The sequence below is a fragment of the Sinocyclocheilus grahami genome, unplaced genomic scaffold, assembly GCF_001515645.1.
Source record: "Sinocyclocheilus grahami isolate Dianchi unplaced genomic scaffold, SAMN03320097.WGS_v1.1 scaffold27.1, whole genome shotgun sequence".
In the NCBI taxonomy this organism is placed as follows: Eukaryota; Metazoa; Chordata; class Actinopteri; order Cypriniformes; family Cyprinidae; genus Sinocyclocheilus; species Sinocyclocheilus grahami.
In genome coordinates, this window is record NW_015505206.1 from 1,122,370 (window position 1) to 1,144,790 (window position 22,421).

General features: G+C 36.6%; 4 protein-coding genes and 1 pseudogene across 5 annotated transcripts; 4 read left to right on the forward strand and 1 right to left on the reverse strand.

Annotated features, from left to right (window-relative positions):
- Window positions 1-4: 4 nt before the first annotated feature.
- aspdh (aspartate dehydrogenase domain containing) lies at window positions 5-3,361 on the reverse strand. 2 transcript variants are annotated; one of them, XM_016253233.1, is made up of 8 exons: window positions 3,267-3,361; window positions 2,931-2,981; window positions 2,619-2,763; window positions 2,410-2,494; window positions 2,123-2,272; window positions 1,679-1,902; window positions 1,118-1,257; window positions 5-875 (listed from the first exon to the last, which is right to left on the reverse strand). In XM_016253233.1, exons 2-8 carry the CDS (start codon window positions 2,977-2,979, stop codon window positions 838-840), a joined length of 831 nt encoding a protein of 276 aa, XP_016108719.1. In that variant the 5' UTR covers window positions 2,980-2,981; window positions 3,267-3,361; the 3' UTR covers window positions 5-837. The 2 variants fall into 2 exon arrangements, with proteins under 2 accessions (XP_016108719.1, XP_016108725.1); XM_016253239.1 differs by having other exon boundaries at window positions 3,282-3,359.
- A 1,037-nt stretch (window positions 3,362-4,398) lies between these two features.
- On the forward strand, window positions 4,399-6,986 carry LOC107567558 (lysoplasmalogenase-like). The gene is made up of 3 exons (XM_016253251.1): window positions 4,399-4,564; window positions 4,895-5,138; window positions 5,755-6,986. Exons 1-3 carry the CDS (start codon window positions 4,514-4,516, stop codon window positions 6,207-6,209), a joined length of 750 nt encoding a protein of 249 aa, XP_016108737.1. The 5' UTR covers window positions 4,399-4,513; the 3' UTR covers window positions 6,210-6,986.
- Window positions 6,987-8,511: 1,525 nt separating this feature from the next.
- Window positions 8,512-9,315, forward strand: LOC107568245 (leucine-rich repeat-containing protein 3B-like). Its single transcript, XM_016254183.1, has one exon. The coding sequence runs from the start codon at window positions 8,512-8,514 to the stop codon at window positions 9,313-9,315; it is 804 nt and encodes a 267-aa protein (XP_016109669.1).
- Window positions 9,316-13,732: 4,417 nt separating this feature from the next.
- Window positions 13,733-14,942, forward strand: LOC107568255 (uncharacterized; annotated as a pseudogene).
- A 4,599-nt stretch (window positions 14,943-19,541) lies between these two features.
- LOC107568585 (uncharacterized) lies at window positions 19,542-21,826 on the forward strand. The gene is made up of 2 exons (XM_016254556.1): window positions 19,542-19,623; window positions 20,696-21,826. The coding sequence occupies exon 2, from the start codon at window positions 20,704-20,706 to the stop codon at window positions 21,586-21,588; it is 885 nt and encodes a 294-aa protein (XP_016110042.1). The 5' UTR covers window positions 19,542-19,623; window positions 20,696-20,703; the 3' UTR covers window positions 21,589-21,826.
- Window positions 21,827-22,421: the final 595 nt, after the last annotated feature.

The following is a 22,421-nucleotide window of genomic DNA, read 5'->3' on the forward strand; positions in this document are numbered from 1 at the left end:
GTTAAAAGACGATACAAATAAATGTGAAATGATAAAAATAAACGTTACAAACATTTTTAAAGAGACCTTTATTAGGAATGGTTTAAGAAAAAAACATTATTTATACACTCTTTAAAAGAGCTGTACGACTTTGTTCTTCCATGGAACACAAAAGAAGAGGTTTTGAAGAATGTTCATGTTATATATTTCTATATAAAAAATTAACACAGAGGGTGATCAGGGCCAAACAATTATAATATGAATATCATACAAATAGTCCTTAAAACTCACACTTTAGGTCTTCTGAAGTCATACAGTATCTTTATATGAAGGACAGACCCAAATTTAAGCTGTTTACTTTAAATCATGGTTTGACAGTCCTAGTAATTATTCACTTTCACTGTGCTAATTTCAAAGAGCTAAACTTTTCTTTGTGTGTTTCACGAAAGCAAGAAATGTATACATCTTTTAAAAGACTTTAGATTGCATAAATGTACTGTATTCTGAAAACATTCTTACAGTGCTTTACTCACTGCCAGATTTCCCTTCACAGTATTATGTACCGTCACAAACACAGTAACTATCCAGAAGTTTTCTAGGGTTATTTTAAAAAAAGGGTTTCAGTTAAATGACAAGCAATTGATGTAGGTAAAGCTAACCAGCCAAACGGATACACTGGAACATTGGTACTGTAATACAAATATACACCAGCACTGTTAGAGTTTGTCATGTCTATCACAGCTGTAAAACTGAAATTAAAGTCTACAACATTATTACCATTACACTTGTTTTATTAATTCATCATGTGCCACATCGTGTGTTTTTCTTCGGTAAACTTTCTGCAGCAATCCACTGTTATCAACACAGATATACCCTCCCTCCATGACCCTTGCAGACTGAAAAAAGACAAACAGAAATTCAAATGACACAGAGAGATATGTAACCGCATATTCGTGTACCATTTTGGACTTTGTTAAATTTTAACAGAACAGAAAGCAAAGTGGACGGTTCCAAAAGATGTTTTTTTATGCTTGCGTTCTCTGTGTAAATCCAGATTTGGCTAAAGATGTTCAGTGCATACTGGGGTTTTAGGCAGTGCACTGCATCGGTTTACTCCATCTGTCTTTCTTATACATACCCAGTAAGCTGCTCCAGAAGGAATTGTATGTGGCATTTCCTGTTACAGCTCCCAGTTTGGCGGGGTTTTGTCTCACTGTTTTCACTGTGAACCCATCTGGACCAGTTACCTCAACCTCCACAATATGGTAGTCTGATAATCTGGAGAGAAGGGGAAAGAGAGATTCCAGTAACACTCGCGTTACAAATCCTATAGCTCATACTAATGGTTAGTCGTACTAATGGTACATTTTCTTTACTTGAGCCACCTAGCAGCATGATAAAAGTCATTCTGAATCCTATAGATATTACAGGACATAGCAACGCCCAAGCACCACCCAAAAACTGATTGGAGAAGTCTGGCATTTCACCAGAAGGTCCTTATTTTGATTAAGAATTACAAGCTTGAATAAAAAAGAAAAATAGAAACATGCATGACTGAGTCATTTACAGTAAGATCAATATGTTTTAATTTCATGCCAACTTTAAAAGTGGCCTGGTCTATGTATGGAGGCAGTTTTCTGTGTAACGGAAAGGTTTTGAGTGTTAATGTCAGGTTTTTGAGGTCCAGTTTGCGACTCACGCAGTGTCTGAGACTATTTCTCCGGTAACCCCATTGAAGCCCAGCTTTGATGCGGCTATAGCCGCAGCTGCCATAGTGTTCACATTATTTGGGGCGATGGGGCAGAGCTCTGCTACTGAGCCGTGGTACAAGACCCGCCTCCCCTCTCCCTCCCTCCAATCGGAGAGCAGACCACCAGTCAGCCGAAAGCAAGAGGGATGTTTAGACATTCGGATGGAGAGAGCCTATAAGAGAGACATTTGAAATTTACTTTCATATAATTTCATGTGGCAGGGACAATGACACTTATGTTGAACTTAGTTTTGGATAATATGTAGTATTTTTATTTAGGCAGACCACCCCTTGGAGATAAATGTTTTTTTTTTATGGACAGTTAGATTTAAATTTTGAACAGTGCTTGAATTCCTTGTATTAAAAAAAATAATTATAAGAAAATAGTCTTACCCGTAAAGTTCCACTGTCATTCATTTTTTGAATATCTTGGCCACCCCATAATGCACCACTGGGCACATAAAGTGTTTTCCCATGTTGTTTTGCAGCATTGCGAAGATCTTGCTCAAGCTGGGGGTCAGAAAGGGCAGAAGGGCTGCCCACCTGAGGAAGGGAAAGCATGATTAGAGACAGTTTTAACAATTACTTGGGCAGTACAGCTAATTATCATTATGAAATAAATGTAAATACTATGACAGACAGGATTTCAGGTGAAAATATAAAGGATAGACTTAAGTTACCAGGAAGTGAGCATGTGACAGAAATCTGATGCCAAACTCTTTAACTATCATTGGATGGCACACCTCCACTATTACATCGGTGTCTCTGAAACGCCAAACACACATAAAACACCTGTAAAGTGTCACAGTAACACGCTCTGTTTTGCAGTCTCTTAAACAAATATTCAACAAGCGTATATAAACTTTATATATACAAATACAAAATTTACTTGCGTGTGAAATCTGAGAGGTCATGTAGAATCAGCTCTTTGGGCAGTGAATCTCTAAGTTTGTCTGCATTTCGGTTCCAAACAAATGCTAACTGCAGTCCTGCCTCAGGTCCTTCCTTTTGGATCTTCTCAACAAGAAACTGGCCTGAAAAAGGAGAAGAGATTAAATACACATGTTCTGACAGAACATGAACTGATACTGAACATAAGAGTGATTACAGCTCTACAGCAACATTAGATTTCAAGTGCAAATTTAATCAAAGTAGAGAAAGTTGTGGCTCTTGAAACAGAAGTTTTCATTGGAGAACTCACCTAAATGTCCATATCCCACGATTCCAACCTTTAAAGCTCTATCAGTCATCTCTAAAAAGTGAGATAAGGGATTCAGCAGATGAATCATGAAATTATTTTTCTTATTGGTCGGTCTGCTAAAGTAGTTCAAGAGAGCTTATTATTATTCACATCTACACAATAACAAATGTAATTCTGTAAACTCTAGAACATCAAACCAGCATGCACTAGATTTATTCCCCCACACATGTTCTTGATTCAAACTTTGGCTCCTCCCCTTTTTCATTTTCTCCACCTTCCTTTATCACGAACACACTGATCTCACCGGCACAATTTGTCCTCACAACCTTCACTTACTTGCTAATTCCTCACCTTTTCTCTATCACTCTCTCTTTCTTCTCGATGTCCGCCGATCTCTCCCTTCGCTGTTTGAACTTGAGAGACTGTGGGATAGAGCAGGTTAAAGTGCATGTTGGCCAGGATTGTTAATGATTAGACTCTGTGTGAATCCATTGGCTTTGGATATTTTAAAGGAGCACTGTAGTATTATTCATGATGGAAAAAGTGATTTTTAAAGTTATTTTAGTGTCTTTGAGATACTATTACGTTTTATTATTAGTTTGATTCATTTTAATTTTTATATTCTGCATTATCATTTTATTTTTGTTAAAGGTTTAGTAATTTTTTTTTCATTTGTAAAATTATTTTAGTTTTTAAAAAATGTCTATATTGTTTTTATTTTTATGTTAGTTTTAGTTATTTTAGTGCATCAAGTTTTAAAAATATTTTTATTTATTATTTCGTTTACATTAGGCTATTTCAAGTAACAAAAATCTACATACACGTCTCAAATCACACTTATTAACAAATGTATGACAACAATTTTATATTATACTTTAAATGAGAAAAGTATGACAATAATTCCCCCTTTTTATATCATAACACTTTAGCTCTGTGGCGCCCTCAAGTGGGTAAAAGTGGGGGAAATGGCAATATCTCCAGAATTGCAACAGATTTTACAACCATGCTGTTAAAACCACTAACAACTGAGAAGCTAATGATCAATAAGAACTAGAACGAATAAGTAGTAGAGTAATTATTAGAATAATTACAAGATGTAAAAAAATACATATTATATTTATAAAAATGATGTGTGTTGTCTATGCTTACTGACACCTACATGTACATCATAAAGTGAATGAGCTGAAAGAAGCTGAAAAGACATCAAACAGACGGGGAAAGATGCTTTTCTAGTATTAATAAAAAGTTTATCTCTCTGAACTTGTGTCTCAATCATCAAACCTTTGCTCTTGGCGATGATGTCGCTACAGGGTAACAGGCCATAATGCAGAGAGAAACCTAGACGGAGAGAGAGAGACAGGCACAGAAACAGAGAGAGAGAGTGAGGGGTGTATGTTGTTTATGACAGAACAATCTGACAGATAACGCATCACTCATAATGGTCCAAAGTCCAGACCTACCCCAGCCAATGTAACACCCTGGCATACATAGTTGACAGAGGTATTGCAGATCTCGCAGCTGTGGAATATGTGGCCCACATCTGAGAAGGCTGCGTGTGTGACTGTTTAGGCCAGAAGACAGAGATGGACATCCTGGAAACGAGTGCTCATGACCGCAGACAACGCAGGAACACGGTAATCACAGCAAACACACACACACACCTGCGTACAAATACAGACACCTGTGTTCTGCTCTTGTGGGCCTATTTGTGCACTTCTACCACATCCAGTTTACTCATTTAGATCCACATTTAGTCACAAAATAATTTTTCTAGCTTAGAATCACACACACACATCCTGTGTGATTTTCTTTTATAATAAAGATATTTGCATTTAATGTTTAATTAAAGTGTTGTAATACTGATCGAATTCTGTTTAGAGCACAGCAAGTGCAGACTGTATTTTTTTTTAATAAAAATCATGCCTGTATTGTTTTCATTTTTTTCTCCATCTCTTGTTTTCCAGACCTGTGTGCTGTTTCTTTATCTCCTCCCTTTTTTTGCATCCTGTACGATATACTTCTACCTGTGGATCCCAGACTCCGCCCCCTCTCTTCTGGCCGCTGGCATTAAGGCCGCTCCCATCCTCTGTCTGGTCCTTCTGGTGCTCAGCTATAATGGGGGGTGGGGTCTAGTGGGCGTGGCTGGAGGGTTGCTGCTCTCAGCGGGCGGAGACTGTTGCCTTATTTGGCCAGAACTTTTTATCCATGGTAAAGGTTATTTCTTCCTGTCCCATACCTTAATTTAAGACAATCAGGGTTACTATCCAGGTCATATTTCATTATAAAGTCAAGAGGGGAACAAACTTTTCTTACTTTTCACACTTTTTCATACTATTTTAAGACCATAAGGCACAATAATATATTATTATTACTATAATTTAAATTGTGAAGTGTTTGTGTATCACATTGATTTTTTCCCCTGTTTTTGTTTTAAGCGCGCGCACGTGTGTGTGTGTGTACAGTATTACAGTAATAAGAATAAAATGATCACCTTTCAGAATAATGGAATTTTCTAAAAAGTTAATTACAAATTATATTAATTTATATTCACATTTGTTATTATATTTTCATTTTGGTTTACTTTACATTTTATTTCCATTTTAATATACACTTATAACAACTGATATTATTAATTACTAATTTCTCCATGGCAGTGTTGTTGTAATATTAATAGTTTGAATTAGTTTTTTATTTTTTTCATTTTAATTTTGATAATTTTTTTTGTTGTGTTTTTGTCATCGAGTTTTTTATGGTTGTAGTTTTAGTTAACTATAATAGCTCTGCATCACAGTCTTATCTCTGTCTTTTTTTCTTTTTTTTTTAGGACTGGGCTGTTTTGCTCTGGCCCACTTGCTTTACTCTATTTCCTTCCTGTCCTCTCGATATTCTGCAACATCTTCGTCTGCCTCGTACTTTATTCTCTACCTCATCCTGTGGTTGTTCGGCATTGGAATGTATGCTTACCTGGTGCCCTTCCTACGGCTTGAACCAGAAGCTGACCTTCTCGTCCCAGCCATAGGGGGTTACATACTGCTCATTGTTATCATGGCCACACTGGCTGCTCGTACACGGCGGCCGCTCATCCTGCTGGGCAGCCTGGTCTTCATGGCTTCTGACCTCACGATTGCACTGACAAAGTTCAATGTCTTTGATGTAGAATACAAAAAGCACATTATTATGACAACATACTACCTGGCACAGCTGATGATTGCGCTGGGTGACGTGAAGGCAGTGCTGGAGGAGGATGCTGATGATATCCACAAGTGGAAGAGATCATAAGACTGCTGTTGATGACTGATGTTGGTTCAGTGAAAGGTTAATCACTGTATAAAATGGTTACAGGACATGCTTACTGTACATCCCTAAATATAAGAAATATTACACAGTCTGACCTATCAACTAAGACTTTTGTCTAGCTTCACTACAGCAGATGAACTTGGCCTAACAGACTCTGCTGAACTGAACTGATTTGATTACATTTAAAACAACTGTATGTAGTTTTGCCCATCTCTGCGACTTTGGAGCCCCCAACAGTTAAGTGAATGGAATTCAATGTCGTAAATACCACTGTTGTAAAGCAATCCGCCCTTTTCGTGGCATTTCGTACCTGCTCAACAAAGAATTAGGCCCTACATATTCCCAGAACAGACATTTTGGGGCTAGTGTGAGAAAGAAACCGAATTCCTTTGACTTGTTAGAAGTCAGTGTACCTTCAGAATGATTTTGAAACCGGTATTCCAAAGACAATAATCTTACATACAGTTGCTAAAGGTATTAAATATTTCTTATCCAACACAAATATTTATGCTCCGATGCTCCACGATACTCTAACCTTTGCTAGTTTCTAGAGCAGAGATGAGTCTGTCACATATAGTAATATAGCACATGAAGTCACAGTGTTACAGATTTGTTTATTGACTGATTCATGGTACTTTGTAATTCTGTTGACTTTATGTAATGAATATATTATAGTATAGGCTAAAACATCATGGAATGTTGTGTTTTTGTGGCATGCAATCCAAAAGTCAGAGATCACTTTTAAATAAAATAAAAGCATAGCGAGAAATTCTCAACTTTGTGTGTTTTTAAAATCAGTTATTACCATTTGGTGATACATTTTTATAATATAATTTGTAAATTAACAACAAAGTAAAAAACATTTGATTAATTTGTGGAAAAATAGCTTAATGTTTTGGATCTTAATAGACTAAATTATTATGAAAATTAAATTAATAATGTTATCGACAAAAAAAACTTCCTCGAATTGAAGTGATTTGAAAGGTGCATAGAGCTGCGTCATGAAAAATCAATCGTTCGCACAGCGCCATCTTGCGTTTATCTTGCGTTGTGTATGAGAGGAAAGATTCCGTGTTCCAAAATCACACCAGAACTCTAAGAGGCTTCTCTGCGGTGAAGCTGGTCCTCACGACAGGAATGAACTTGTACCCATTTAATTTGTGAATGAATAATGAAGATTTTGGAAACACCATGCGGCGTTTGGGTAATGAAGAAACGTTCACATTCCGACGCTAGGAGGATATAAGTGAATAAACGACAACGGGTGAGCACATTGTCAAAGGAAAATTGAAAGAAATAATCTCAACAATGTAAATACAACACGTGTTTATGCGCTTAAAACCAGCGTTTATGAGGCGAGTTTTCATCTTTTTTGTCAGGTAAGTATTTACGCCTTTTCCCATTAAGTTCCCAAACTTATTCGAACATGAAGATAATAGATGAATATATTGTGCAGATATATATATATATATACATATACACAGGTGCATCTCAATAAATTAGAATGTCATGGAAAAGTTCATTTATTTCAGTAATTCAACTCAAATTGTGAAACTCGTGTATTAAATAAATTCAATGCACACAGACTGAAGTAGTTTAAGTCTTTGGTTCTTTTAATTGTGATGATTTTGGCTCCCATTTAACAAAAACCCACCAATTCACTATCTCAACAAATTAGAATATGGTGACATGCCAATCAGCTAATCAACTCAAAACACCTGCAAAGGTTTCCTGAGCCTTCAAAATGGTCTCTCAGTTTGGTTCACTAGGCTACACAATCATGGGGAAGACTGCTGATCTGACAGTTGTCCAGAAGACAATCATTGACACCCTTCACAAGGAGGGTAAGCCACAAACATTCATTGCCAAAGAAGCTGGCTGTTCACAGAGTGCTGTATACAAGCATGTTAACAGAAAGTTGAGTGAAAGGAAAAAACGAGTTTCACAATTTGAGTTGAATTACTGAAATAAATGAACTTTTCCACGACATTCTAATTTATTGAGATGCACCTGTATATACAAATTAGATGTGTACCAATCATTTTCTATTATTATTTCTTATTCATCCTGTACAAATGAAAAAATACAGGCAAGTTTGTGTCGTAAGAAAACCATCAGTTGCTTGATAGTAATTAACCTCACAAAAGGGCCCATTTATCCTCAAAATAACTCCGCAATCAGCAAGCATAATGATAGCAGGGTGTCAGTTGTAATGACTTGTTGTTTTCTTCCTGTTTCCTGTTTGTTTTTGGAGTCTTAAGCTGGTGTGCTTTTCCTCCTCCTGATGTTCAGCTTCCTCTGGGAGGGTCATGCTTTGGCCAGCTGCCTTTCTCTCACTTTCATGCTTCTTCTGCACATCTTGGATGTGTGCATGTCAGAGTCCCACCATGCAGAATGCCCAGAGAGCTGCTTCTGCTCAGAGAGTGTCGACAGTGGGCTGATGGTCCGTTGTAGAGACATGAACTTAATTGCGGTGCCACATGGCCTTCCGAACAACACACGACATCTATACCTAGACAACAACCTGCTTTTTACCATACCATCTGATTCATTTATAGGGCTCCCACTGCTGTTCAGACTAGATCTTTCCCACAACAGGTTGGTCCATCTGGAGCCTGGAGCCTTTCGAGGCCAAGCGGACTCGTTAAGCAGCCTGGACCTTTCTTTTAACCTGCTGGAGACACTGGACCCCGAGGCGTTTGGCGACCTCAGAGCCCAGACTAACCTCTCTCATAACCCCTGGCTATGTGACTGCCGTCTGCAGCTGGCTATGCCACAGCTGCTCTTAGATCCCTCCTCCCTCGCTGAGGTGGTGTGCAACACTTCTGAACCTGAGGAGTTGGGAGCTCAAGGTATGCCCTTCATCCTGGTAGCGACTGATCTTGACTTCTGCGCAGCACTCCGGAGGACCACTGACTTTGCTATGCTAATAACAATGTTTGGCTGGTTTACAATGGTTATATCCTATTTAGTGTACTATGTAAGGCACAACCAAGAAGATGCTATTCGGCATCTAGAGTATCTCAAGTCTCTCCCAAACAGGCAGGACAGATCTGGGGAGTCACTGACACGCAGCACCTGGTTGTAACATAAATAAGAAAAAATACTGAATCTACTTCAAAACTTTTTTTGGAGTGATAAGATGAAAATGAAAGATTCTTAGATTGTGCTTGTTAAAGGGACAGTTCACCCAAAAAGGAAAATTCTGTCATTCATTACTCACCCTCATGTTGTTACAAATCCGTAAGACCTTCATTCATCTTGGGAACACAAATTAAGATATTTTTGATGAAATCTGAGAGCTTTCTGACCCTCCATAGACAACAAAGCAACTGACACCTTCAAGGCCCAAAAAGGTAGTAAGGACATCAATAAATAGTCCATGTGACATCAGTGATTCATTCTTAATTTTATGATTTTATTTATCCCTTTAATGTACAATGTTTCAAATATGCTATTTGAATGCTTGGATTTGTCAGTTGATTGTTTTGTGCTGTTTTAGTAAATCACTTTTATAGGTGTCTTTAATAAGTTTGAAATATGCATAAACAAATAGTTAAAGAACCAAATTTTATTTTTGCTTGCTTTTTAGTTTATATTTGTTGGCTTTGAGTCATCTGTAAGTTCTTAATGTGGACACATTTTATTTTGAGCAGATATATACCTTTATGTTCTCTTTTATAAAAACACCAAAATATTCAAGACTGATCCTGCACTACACAGATATCATAAACTCTCAAGAATGAAAATGTCCCTCCCACAAATACAGCGTGCCATTGACAAGCAGTACCAGCTAGCAAATCATAGTTCATGGCTTCATGTTAAAAAGGGAAAATCTCTTTGATGTCCTGACAACCATAAAAAAGAAAAGAGTAAATAGTAAAAAAAAAAAAAGTCTTTAATGGCATGGTGCAATATACATTGAAAACAACTGAGAATGTTTGTTCATTCTTGGTATGTTGATACTTTGGTAACCATTTCTTTAGGATAAAGGACCAACTGAAAAAGAGGTATAGTCATGTTAATTTTGATATGAGTGAAAAAGCTTTTCTTAAAGGCTTTCTTGGGTTAAAGAATGTGCCTTTCAAAATAGGAAACACATGTACATATATTAAATGCTGAGAGTTTTTTGCAGGGTTTTGTTTCACTTGCACAATTTAGACTTCAATAACCCTGTATGAGGTTATGTGTATCATACTGTATCCAATTGAAATAAAGAGAAATACTGATCTGGGCTTGGGTTCAGTACTTCTAAGAAGAGCAGGGAGAGTTGGATTCAGATTACATTTAATAACTACAGTATCTCACAGAAGTGAGTACACCCCTCACATTTTTGTAAATATTGTATTATATCTTTTCAGGTGACAACCCTGAAGAAATCACACTTTGCTACAATGTAAAGTAGTGAGTGTACAGCTTGTATAGCAGTGTAAAGTGGTCTTGGCCACCATGCTGCAGCTCAGTGTCAGGGTCTTAGCAATCTTCTTATAGCTTACGCTATCTTTATGTAGAGCAACAATTCTTTTTTCAGATCCTCTGAGAGTTCTTTGCCATGAGGTGTCATGTTGAACTTCCAGTGACCAGTATGAGAGAGTGAGAGCAATAACACCAAATTTAACACACCTGCTCCCGCATTCACACCTGAAACCTTGTAACACTAATGAGTCACATGACACAGGGGAGAGAAAATGGCTAATTGGACCCAATTTAGACATTTTCACTTAGGGGTGTACTCACTTTTGTGGCCAGCGGTTTAGACATCAATGGCTGTGTGTTGAGTTATTTTGAGGGGACAGCAAATTTACACTGTTATACAAGCTGTACACTCACTACTTTACATTGTAGCAAAGTGTGATTTCTGCAGTGTTGTCACATGAAAAGATATAATAAAATATTTACAAAAATGTGAGGGGTGTACTCACTTCTGTGAGATACTGTACATCACATTTGCAATCAGGACTCTTAACTCTCTAACACAGCCGGAGGAAGTGTTTCTCTGTGTTCCCCTGAGAGGAAGCCCTGAGACTTTTGGAGGCGCAGATATCTGTTGGAGGGCACCACTTGACTGAGCTTGAGCACTTCAGATGTCAGCAACATTTTTTTGTGACTGTTGTTTAGGCCTGTTAGGCAGGACAGGCACCAACACCTGCTCCCAATGTGTGACTTCTGCCATTAATATTATTGATTGAATATGTCAGTCAAGGTCTTTATGATATTTAGGCCCTGTAGCTTAAAGGATTAGTTCAATCCTGAATTAAAATTTCCTTATAATTTACTCACCCCCATGCCATTCATGTCATTTTTTCTTTAGTTTAGAAATTAAGGTTTTTGAGGAAAACATTCTAGGATTTTTCTCCATATAATGGACTTCAATAGTGGCCAGTGGGTTGAAGGTCCAAATTGCAGTTTCAATACAGCTTTAAAGGGCTCTACACGATCCCAGCGTAAGGGAATAATGGTCTTATCTAGCGAAACGATTGGTCATTTTCTAAAAAAAATTCAAATGTATATATACTTTTTAACCACAAATGCTCGTCTTGCACTAGCTCTGTGATGCGCATGCACATCTTCACACATTACATAATCACATTAGAAAGGTCACGCATGTTAGTTCTTCGTCTGTGCACTCGGGGTCAAAAGGTAGGGTAGGACGAAAATCTATTTTTCTTCACAATTGTCCGATATCGTTGTTTTACCTTTTTTTGTAAAGGGTGTTTGATTTTCTTTGCACGTTTACTTTGTAAACACTGGGTCGGTACTTCCGCGTGACCTTTCCAACATGATTACGTAAAGCTTGAAGTCGTGGACGCACATCGCAGAGCTAGTGCAAGATGAGCATTTGTGGTTAAAGTATATAAATTATAATTTATTTTAGAAAATGACCAATCGTTTAGCTAGATAAGACCCTTATTTCTCAGCTGGGATCGTGTAGAGCCTTTTGAAGCTGCATTGAAACTGCAATTTGGACCTTCAACCCATTGGCCACCACTGAAGTCCATAAAATCCTGGAATGTTTTCCTCAAAAACCTTAATTTCTTTTTGACTGAAGAAAGAAAGACATGAATATCTTGGTTGACATGGGGGTGAGTAAATTATCAGGAACTTTTAACTCTGGAGTGAACTAATCCTTGAACTCTTTGTATACTCAAGTCAAGATGTTTTTTATTGGTCCAGGGAAATACCAGGTTTTGAATGTCGCCCATCTCTCTGACTGACTGATTCAGCTGCTCCAGTGATTCATAAAAAATCCGTTATTTTATCGAGGTAAACTATATGAGGTGTCCAGCATTGTGATTTTCTTTGCTTATGTGACTGTACTGCTGTATTAAATTTGTCTGTATTAAACTGTCTTTTAGGAAGTACTATTTTTTTTTTTAGATCAACATTTTCCTGACAATGATTTTCTAACATCTGAAACCTGCTGTGCTCAGTATGTTACATTGGTATGTAGCAGAAAAGATGCCCTTTTTGACAATTTGTTGCTTATGACTTTTCATTTTTAAACTGTGACATGTTGGCATATTAGCTTGTTTTTCTTTCTTTTTCTTTTTCATATCTGACAAATAAGTTTAGGCACGTAAAGCTTAGAATTCTTCCCACTATTAAAACTAATTAAAACTTCCCACTAATAAAACTGTAAAAATGAAATCTAAAATTAGTTACTTGTTCATTTTTATTTAATTATATCTCTCTGGTTGGCCATTTTGAATTATTTTGAGGTATTAAGTATTGAACTGATCTTCTAAAACAGGCAACAAAGTCTATAAAGAGTGGCCTAAAAAATCTTAATAACAAAAGCGTACAGAAGATCTGAAACGCAAACGATGCGACCTGTTTTAGAGAATATGGATGTTTCATTTTAAAAACATTCATTCTATAAACAGCCATTCTTTCTAGTCAAGTTTCGTATGAAAGTTTCCACTCACAGCAGATGCTAACGTCCCTAAGACCGGAAGCCTAAAAGCGACAGTAAACGGGAGGACATGCATTGATGAAATTAATTCGCTATATTATGCAGTGAGCCAATTAATTTGAAAAAAGACTCAAATTATTCGAAATACGCTAATTTAAAATTAATACTAAAATGTAATTTTAAAATTAAGAACTAAAACAAAAGAAATTTGGGGCAACATCAGCTGGGTGAAAGGCTCTTTGGAGATCTGTACAGTGTTCTGCGAACTTCAAACAAGAGTGTAAGTGAAAATCTATACAATGTGTGTTACAAACATTTAACAAATCTAAGTTAGAGTCTTATTCTTACATTATTCTTATATTTTCTTGATCGAGTAGGCTGTGCCATCGACATACATTCTGACTGCTTACAGCAAAAAATACAAACCATACACCTAAGTGGAATATTCATTTAAGTTCAACTTTATTTTCACTATTTCTTGCAGAGTAAAATCCCTTTAAAGCAGGGGTGCCCAAACTCGGTCCTGGAGGGCCGGTGTCTTGCAGAGTTTAGCTCCAGCTTGCCACAACACACCTGCTTGGGAGTTTCTAGTATGCCTAGTAAGAGCTTGATTAGCTGGTTCAGGTGTGTTTAATTAGGGTTGGAGCTAAACTCTGCAGGACACCGGCCCTCCAGGACCAAGTGTGGGCACCCCTGCTTTAAAGCTTAGTCCATGTGCAGACCACTTACACATAATAGCCTTTTGCACATAATGCACACATTTTACACGATGTAGCTACACAAATGCTAATTAGACACATACATTATATGAACTGCAACACTAAACAGCTACTGAGTGTGTCACAATCATGTTAATGTAAAACACACTGTTTCGAAAAAACAGCGTTCTCTACTCAGACTACCATCCATTGTTTTGATTTTCTTGATGTTTTCTTGAACACTTTCTTGAAAGGTTCCATAGATGTTATGTTCTTCATGGAAATATAGATGCTAATAAAGAACCTTTATTTTTAAGAGTAAATAATAGAGAGTAAATGTTCTAGCCTATAAGCTATAAGTTATAATTATAGGCTAATTATGTAATATAAAGCATAATATACTCAATATATTGTTTCTTTTGTAGAATTTCAAAGGTTTTCTTCTGTACCCACAAAATCAGAAGAAACCAATGTGGGAGATGAAAGACCAATAACAAAGCTCAATGTCTCCACCACTAAGGATGAGGAGGAAATACTTGCAGCTAATGGTTATCAGCTCATCAATTCTGACCTCAATGAAGGTACTGGTAAAAACCGGGTCTTTCTTTGGTACAAGAAAGAGTGTGGCTTGAAACCTGTGACCAGGATCCAGTTTTCATTCAATGACAAAATGAAAGCTGGTCTGGCGGATGCTGGGTATGAGCTGGTGGACAAGGATCTGAATGCAGGAGCTGGTGGAAATCCCATCTTTCTTTGGTACTTCTACGGCAGCACTGAATCTGACATTCCCATTACGAGCCTCGAGGTAAGCAAAGATGCCAAAGAAGAACCTGCTCTTCTGAAAGATGGCTGGGAGAGACTGGGCTGTGATCTGACGGGTCTACCGTAAGGCGGGAGGAAAGTTCATCTATCTCTGGGCTGGGTGAAGAGAGAGAAGCCGAGCTACATCTGTGAGATCACAGCAACTGTTGGCTTCTCTTCTGACAGGTATAGGTTTGATCTGGTCTTCACTCGTGTGGCTGAAGACACCAATCGCGGGTCAGTACATTGATGGTTAAAGATGATGACATGCAAATGTCAAAAAAGGCACAAAAAAAAACAAAAAAAAAACACAAACTCGAAAATTAAAAAGGAGTGGTCGATGAACTATTAATAAATTCTTAAAGTTATGCCCATTAAGCACTTGACCCCAGCTTGCTTCAGATATACTTTATTTGATTGAGGGTACTGTAAGTCGCTTTGGATAAGAAACGTTTACTAAATGAAACATGTGCTCATTATGTCCATGAGGTGGCAGAACAGCTTCCCACAAAGCACACAGTATATGACCATGGACTGTTGTAAGACATAATGTTTCCCTTTTGCAATTTTTTTTCTTTGACTGTTTGTCACTCTTGTGAAGTCCTTCGGCCTTCTGCATTCCTTGGTTGTAACAAGTGGTTATTTGAGTTAGTTTTGTTATAACAAAAGGGCATCTGGCAGAAACATCATGTAGAGGTTCTTGACAAAACATTGATGTGTCTATGCCTTCATACATAATCCACTGAAGTACAGATCATTCAAATGAAGTGCAATACACAAAACTAGAATTAAGACTTACATGGGTGTAGATCACGGAGCCCATGCTAATGCCAGCTCATGCCAAAAAAAGAGAAAAAGACATACTTATGACCAAACTAAAGGTTTAATGGGATGGTGTTTTTAGCCAGACAAGCACCTGTTTGAGCAGGGTTACACCTGTGCGGTTGAAGACTCCAATTGCGGTGCTAGTGGAAAGCATGCATTATGAAATAAAGCCGACTTTAACTACAACAAATGCTTTGGTGAGATTTTTACATTTGTCTACCTGTCTTTGGGATATATCTGGTGATACGTTATGCATGCACACTACAAAAGAAACAATAGTTATTTATAAATACAAATGAATCCAAAGGCTTGCTAGCCTTCTTTGATGTACATTCCTGAAAAGGTCTAGTATGGAAACTATAGCTTTTCTTTAAATTAAAATACCGATCTGGGCTTAGGTTGCAAAATTAAGGCAGCTATGAATATTACTCGTATAAGATGTCTACTTTTAAGAAGAAACATGAAAGTTAGATTGACATTACACCTAATAACAACATCACCTTGCAATCCAGACTCTTTACATAGCCAGAGGAAATCTATTGTTTTTAGGAAGTGAAATACTTTGTTGATAAATTTATCAGCACTGAATTCCGGATAAAACATTTTTAACATCTGAAACCAGCTGTGCTCAGCGTAGGATACAGTAGCATGTGGCAGATCAGATGACAATTTACTGTTTTGTTTAGGACTTTCCATCAAAATCTGATGTTGTTGTAATTTCTTAATTTCTCTTTTTTTTCTGTCATCTGCATTCAACAAAGTATTTCCCACTAAAATAGTGTGTGGCAGATTTAACTGCCTTTTTTGACAATTTATTGCTTGTGACTTTTCATCAAATCTGTGACAATGTTGGCTTTAATGGCTTGTTTTAACTGGCTTTTACTATCTGTCAGTTGACAATAGGTTATAGTCGCATATGCTATCCTGGCCACGCTGACTGGCTGAAAGCACCAAAATAGTGTGCACAGTCTCAAGCACTTTATTAATGAATAAAAATATTGTCTAAAAAGAATCAGGCACTAATAAGATATCTGCTACTACAGTAATCTAGTAGGTTGCTTACAAAAAATGGATCAAATCTCAGAAATAATAGATACAACAGAAAAAGCCCCCTGCTGTTTAGAACAAGTACTTTGCAAAATGGATTGGTCTTTTAGGAAGTGATTTTTTTTATTGATAAACTGAATAGGCAATGACAATTTTTTTTTTACATTTGAAACCTGCTGTTCTCAAGATAAATTCAATTCAAAATCAGCACATGTTTTTTCAACAACATATTACTCGTGACGTTTCTCAAAAGTGTGATGTTGCTTTTTCTTTCTCTTTCTGTGTCACCTGACAATATGTCTACAGTAAAACAATAAGTATTTTTCCACTGGAAAAACTGGTACTGCTTTTTTTGTTGGTTTATTTATATTCAGCATGCAAAGGTATCACAGGTGATATCTGTCTGTTTGTTCAAACTTGATAACGTAAGACTTGGTAACTGTTTCTTTATGACAGAACCAATTGAAAATGTGTTATCTTTACTATGGCATATAGGATTGAACTGCCAAATCATATTTTATTAAATATCTTTAAGGAAATGTCATATTTTATATTGATAAACTGAACCACTTTTCATTTCTGATTATGATAATGAACATGTAAAACCTGCTGTGCTCAGTGGTATGTGGCAGATCAGCTGACAATTGTCTACAGTATTACAAAAGGTATTTCCCACTGAAAAAATGAAATTTTTTTAAATTAGTGTTCCTTTATTTACTTTATATGGATATGATAAAGACAGTTTTCTAAATGGTTTCGTGTGATTAGGTGCTTTAGTTATTCACAAAATTCTATTATCAATTATAATAAAGATTTTAGAATGTGCCCAGTGTCCAGTATTATGAATTTCCATTCATATATGATTCAGCGTCGATATTAATTTGAATTAAACTGTGTTTTAGGAACTTTTTTTGTTGTATTTGAATTAACTGAATAACTCTGAATTCCGGAGAATATTTTTTTAACATCTTAAAACATCTTTTTTTAACATCAGTAGCATGCTGATCAGATGACAGTATACTGTATTGTTTAGGACTTTCCATCAAAACTGTAATGGTGTTGGCTAATGGCTTGTTCTTAATCTTTCTTTCTCTATGCCATCTGTCTATAGATGTAAAACCAAAAAATATTTCCCATTGAAAAGATGTAAATGATCCCTTATGTTCATGCAATGGAGGTCAGCGAGTAAGTGTTGTACATGTAAACCAGACTAGTGACTGACATTAAGAGGCTATACGGTCTTTAGCGTCATTGGTGTGCCCATCTCCCACGCCAGTTGTTGCCGGGTCAGGTCCTGTTTGGAGCAAACCAGACACATGAGTGCCGTGACCCGGATGGGACTGAGTTTTAGGAATGAGTGTAATTGAGGCCAGTTGGTATGAGCTGTTAAAGTAAAGGTTTTGTGCAAGTCTTCCCTGACCTGACAACAACATAGAGTGAGATCAAAAGAAACAGTTCAGAATTATTCAGTTCATTGTATGAAATATATGTGGTTTTATGGTGAGGTAAGTATGGATAAATGGAGAGATGGGATTGCCAGTGTATCACAGAAAATCTAATCAACTGACATTGACCCTTATGACTAGTTTTGTGTTCCAGGGTCATATATGGCAATATATATATTTGGCAATATATACTGTATATATATATATTTTATATATAGACTTTAGAATGTGCCCAGTGTCCAGTATTATGAATTTCCATTCATATATGATTCAGCGTCGATATTAATTTGAATTAAACTGTGTTTTAGGAACTTTTTTTGTTGTATTTGAATTAACTGAATAACTCTGAATTCCGGAGAATATTTTTTTAACATCTTAAAACATCTTTTTTTAACATCAGTAGCATGCTGATCAGATGACAGTATACTGTATTGTTTAGGACTTTCCATCAAAACTGTAATGGTGTTGGCTAATGGCTTGTTCTTAATCTTTCTTTCTCTATGCCATCTGTCTATAGATGTAAAACCAAAAAATATTTCCCATTGAAAAGATGTAAATGATCCCTTATGTTCATGCAATGGAGGTCAGCGAGTAAGTGTTGTACATGTAAACCAGACTAGTGACTGACATTAAGAGGCTATACGGTCTTTAGCGTCATTGGTGTGCCCATCTCCCACGCCAGTTGTTGCCGGGTCAGGTCCTGTTTGGAGCAAACCAGACACATGAGTGCCGTGACCCGGATGGGACTGAGTTTTAGGAATGAGTGTAATTGAGGCCAGTTGGTATGAGCTGTTAAAGTAAAGGTTTTGTGCAAGTCTTCCCTGACCTGACAACAACATAGAGTGAGATCAAAAGAAACAGTTCAGAATTATTCAGTTCATTGTATGAAATATATGTGGTTTTATGGTGAGGTAAGTATGGATAAATGGAGAGATGGGATTGCCAGTGTATCACAGAAAATCTAATCAACTGACAGAATGTCTAAATATACACCTTAATTTAAGCCATATGAAATTCTGTTAACTGTTAACTTGGAGCACAGACAAATAATAATAAAAAAGCAAGAACATTTTTGATAATTATAAATCAAGCACAGGGATAGAGCAGATTTTGTACTTTAAAATCACCTTTGGTCTTGGAAAACCTAGGGGTTACACATACTGTAATGTTTCCAAGGCCACGTTTGCCTTGCCAGTGATGATGGAGAGTTCAGTCTACTTATTCAGTACAATAAAGGGATGAGTAAGAATGTTCCTTTGTTCCCATTATTTTCTTAAACTGCCAAACAATTCAACAAGATCAGTACTGTACAAAAAACACCAAATCTAGACAAGACATAAAACCGCATCTTGACTGGAAAAAGAAACAAATTACATTAAAAAAACAAACTTATCACACCTAACCTGTTTGGACTTTTTTTAGGCTCTGTAAATTCCTACACTCTGAGAAAAAACAGACATTTCTTTAACCCCATCTCAATGTTAGAGGTTGGTCATGTGCTAGGTTGAGAAATAAGTTGGTTAATGACGACATAACAGCAAGGGTGAGGAGCAGATTATGTGATATATAAGTGAGAGTCCTACGAAAGCTCTTCAAAAATCAGTTCTGTTATCATCAGCCAAAATCTGTGTCTTCTACAACAAGCAAGACAGGTCCTGCATTTACTGGTAAGGTGGTAATCTACTGATCTAAATTTAATCAACATTGAACTGACACTATTACCTTCTGTAGAGCTGCTTTAGAGTTGAATTGAATTAGCTTCATAACTGATGAACTTGGCAGCATTGACACTGTTATTGAACTGAGTTGAACTAACATCGAGCTGAATAATTACACTATTGTCTTCTGTAGAGCTGCTTTACAGCTGAAATTTGAGCATTTCAGCAACTGATTAATTGGCAGAACTTTACAATAAGGTTTCATTTGTTAACATTAGTTAAGTACATTAGTTTACATGAACTAACAATGACCGATACTTCCACAGTAATTATTAATATTAGTCAATATTAATTTCAACATAAAATTTTAAAAATTTTTAAATCAAAAATTGTATTTGTTAACATTAATTAATGCCCTTTGAACTAACATTAACTAAGATAATAAATAAATGATTTAAAATATATTGATCATGGTGCAGCTAATGCAGCTACTTATGTTAACAAATAGGACCTTACTGTATAGTGTTTCCAGTTTATTTTGCAACGCTGTTATTTTCCTGTTTATTAAGGTGAGACTGCTTTGAGACAATATGAGGCACTATATACTTCAGATAAATGTAACTTTCATTACAACAAATATTTAACATGTAGTATTTTTCTACCGTGAAATGCTTTGAAGTAGATATATGCAAATACATGTAATGTGCCAAAATATGTATGTGAAGAGTACATATTACTCTACTACTATTAAGTACTATACATGCTGGAAATGTACATATATATAAATTTTTAGGAATATCACATGCTGGTAAAAAAATGTATAGCCTGAATGCACTGTAAGTCGCTTTGGATAAAAGCGTCTGCTAAATGCATAAATTATTTTATTAATTATTTTTAAATTAAGTACTGAAGTGCTTGTCACATTAGCACTAAAACATTTTTTTACTAACAAAAATTTGAAATGCTATGCACGTCAGAAATGAATACAGTGAATAAAGAATTTATATATTTATCTTATTGTGTAATCAAGCAATAAATAAACAAAGTTCCCTTTTTTTGCTCTTTTTTTTCCTCTGCGAAGAAAAAAAAATGGCAACACATCTAATAACAAAGCTCAATGTCTCCACCACTAAGGATGAGGAGGAAATACTTGCAGCTAATGGTTATCAGCTCATCAATTCTGACCTCAATGAAGGTACTGGTAAAAAACAGGTCTTTCTTTGGTACAAGAAAGAGTGTGGCTTGAAACCTGTGACCAGGATCCAGTTTTCATTCAATGACAAAATGAAAGCTGGTCTGGCGGATGCTGGGTATGAGCTGGTGGACAAGGATCTGAATGCAGGAGCTGGTGGAAATCCCATCTTTCTTTGGTACTTCTACGGCAGCACTGAATCTGACATTCCCATTACGAGCCTCGAGGTAAGCAAAGATGCCAAAGAAGAACCTGCTCTTCTGAAAGATGGCTGGGAGAGACTGGGCTGTGATCTGAACCGTAAGGCGGGAGGAATGTTCATCTATCTCTGGGTAAAGAGAGAGAAGCCGAGCTACATCTGTGAGATCACAGCAACTGTTGACTTCTCTTCTGACAAGCAAAAGTTTGATCTGGGCTTCACTCGTGTGGATGAAGACACCAATCGTGATGCTGGTGGAAACTACGTCTTCCTCTGGTATCGCCGCTCAACTGATAAGAGCAAGGCTCTCACTGCTCTTAATGCATCCATCAACTTCCAGGAAAATGTAAAGCTTCAGAATGAAGACTTCAAAAAGCTCAGCATTAATCTCAACTCTGGAACCGGTGGAAACGATGTCTACGCGTGGTACCTGAACAAAGGATGTGAGTCGCAGATCATAAACCTGGTTCTGCTGATCAACCCTGATGCCTGGACCGTGTATCAGAAAGCCGGTGTCAACTTTGTCGACAAAAATCTGAATGAGGGCAACAAGGGCTGGAAAATGTACCTAGCATACCAATAGTGCTGTGTCTTAAATAATCTTACGGGTGCCACTATATGGCAACTATAAGCACAATTATTCCAAATTGTAATGCATGACTTAAAAATCACTCTTTAAAATCTCTTTGTGACTTAATACACATAATGTTGACTTACTGTTGTAACACACTCAATCAAACTCACTTCATTTGGCTTTTGCATTTTAATGCACAATGAAATAAAGGCTTCTTTTACCACAGCAAATGTTTGGTGAGATTTTTACATTTGTGTACCTGTCTTTGCGACATAGTAATATGCACTAACCTCTCATCATATACTCATATTTCAGGATAATATACCCTCATACTGCCAAGGAATTCAAAGTGATTATATAACAACAAATTAATTAAAAAAAAAATGTAGTCTTGTTTTTTGTCTTGTTTTAGTTCCAAAAGGGCTTAAATAGCAGTATTAGCTTTTCTGAATTAGATCTTTATAAGGTTCTTGGTATTAATCAGGGCTGTACGTTAACTTTTTTTGCACATAGCACTAGTGCTACAGAGGTTGAAAGTTTTGTAGCACAGAAAACTAAATTGTACCACAATAATTATTTTTATTAATAAAAGATGTTACCATCTCTGAAAACAACCACAGGCAGTGCAATTCATCTCATAAACTGGCATGTGACTGTCAAAGGACGTTAATGTTCTACAAAAATGTTCTTTCAGAGAATCATTTTCTTTATTTGCCAAACATGATAAAGAACACCAGGTTTGTACTTGTTTGTAGGGCTCAGTAATATAACTTATGACAGTTCAGTAAATCTCTTATATGGACAAGTTATCTGGCTGTAGCTGTAGCTTAATAAAACGCAGA

What these genes read in the sequence shown, in the direction of transcription:
- aspdh (XM_016253233.1), bottom strand. Translation starts at nt 2,979, where the DNA reads ATGACTGATAGAGCTTTAAAGGTTGGAATCGTGGGATATGGACATTTA. An exon ending in CGTGGGATATGGACATTTAG is followed by an intron (nt 2,764 to 2,930) that starts GTGAGTTCTCCA and finishes CTCCTTTTTCAG; the next exon opens with GCCAGTTTCTTGTTGAGAAG. An exon ending in ATGACAGTGGAACTTTACGG is followed by an intron (nt 1,903 to 2,122) that starts GTAAGACTATTT and finishes TCTCTCTTATAG; the next exon opens with GCTCTCTCCATCCGAATGTC.
- LOC107568585 (XM_016254556.1), top strand. Translation starts at nt 20,704, where the DNA reads ATGGCAACACATCTAATAACAAAGCTCAATGTCTCCACCACTAAGGAT.
- LOC107567558 (XM_016253251.1), top strand. Translation starts at nt 4,514, where the DNA reads ATGGACATCCTGGAAACGAGTGCTCATGACCGCAGACAACGCAGGAAC. An exon ending in GCAGACAACGCAGGAACACG is followed by an intron (nt 4,565 to 4,894) that starts GTAATCACAGCA and finishes CTTGTTTTCCAG; the next exon opens with ACCTGTGTGCTGTTTCTTTA. An exon ending in GCCAGAACTTTTTATCCATG is followed by an intron (nt 5,139 to 5,754) that starts GTAAAGGTTATT and finishes TTTTTTTTTTAG; the next exon opens with GACTGGGCTGTTTTGCTCTG.
- LOC107568245 (XM_016254183.1), top strand. Translation starts at nt 8,512, where the DNA reads ATGTTCAGCTTCCTCTGGGAGGGTCATGCTTTGGCCAGCTGCCTTTCT.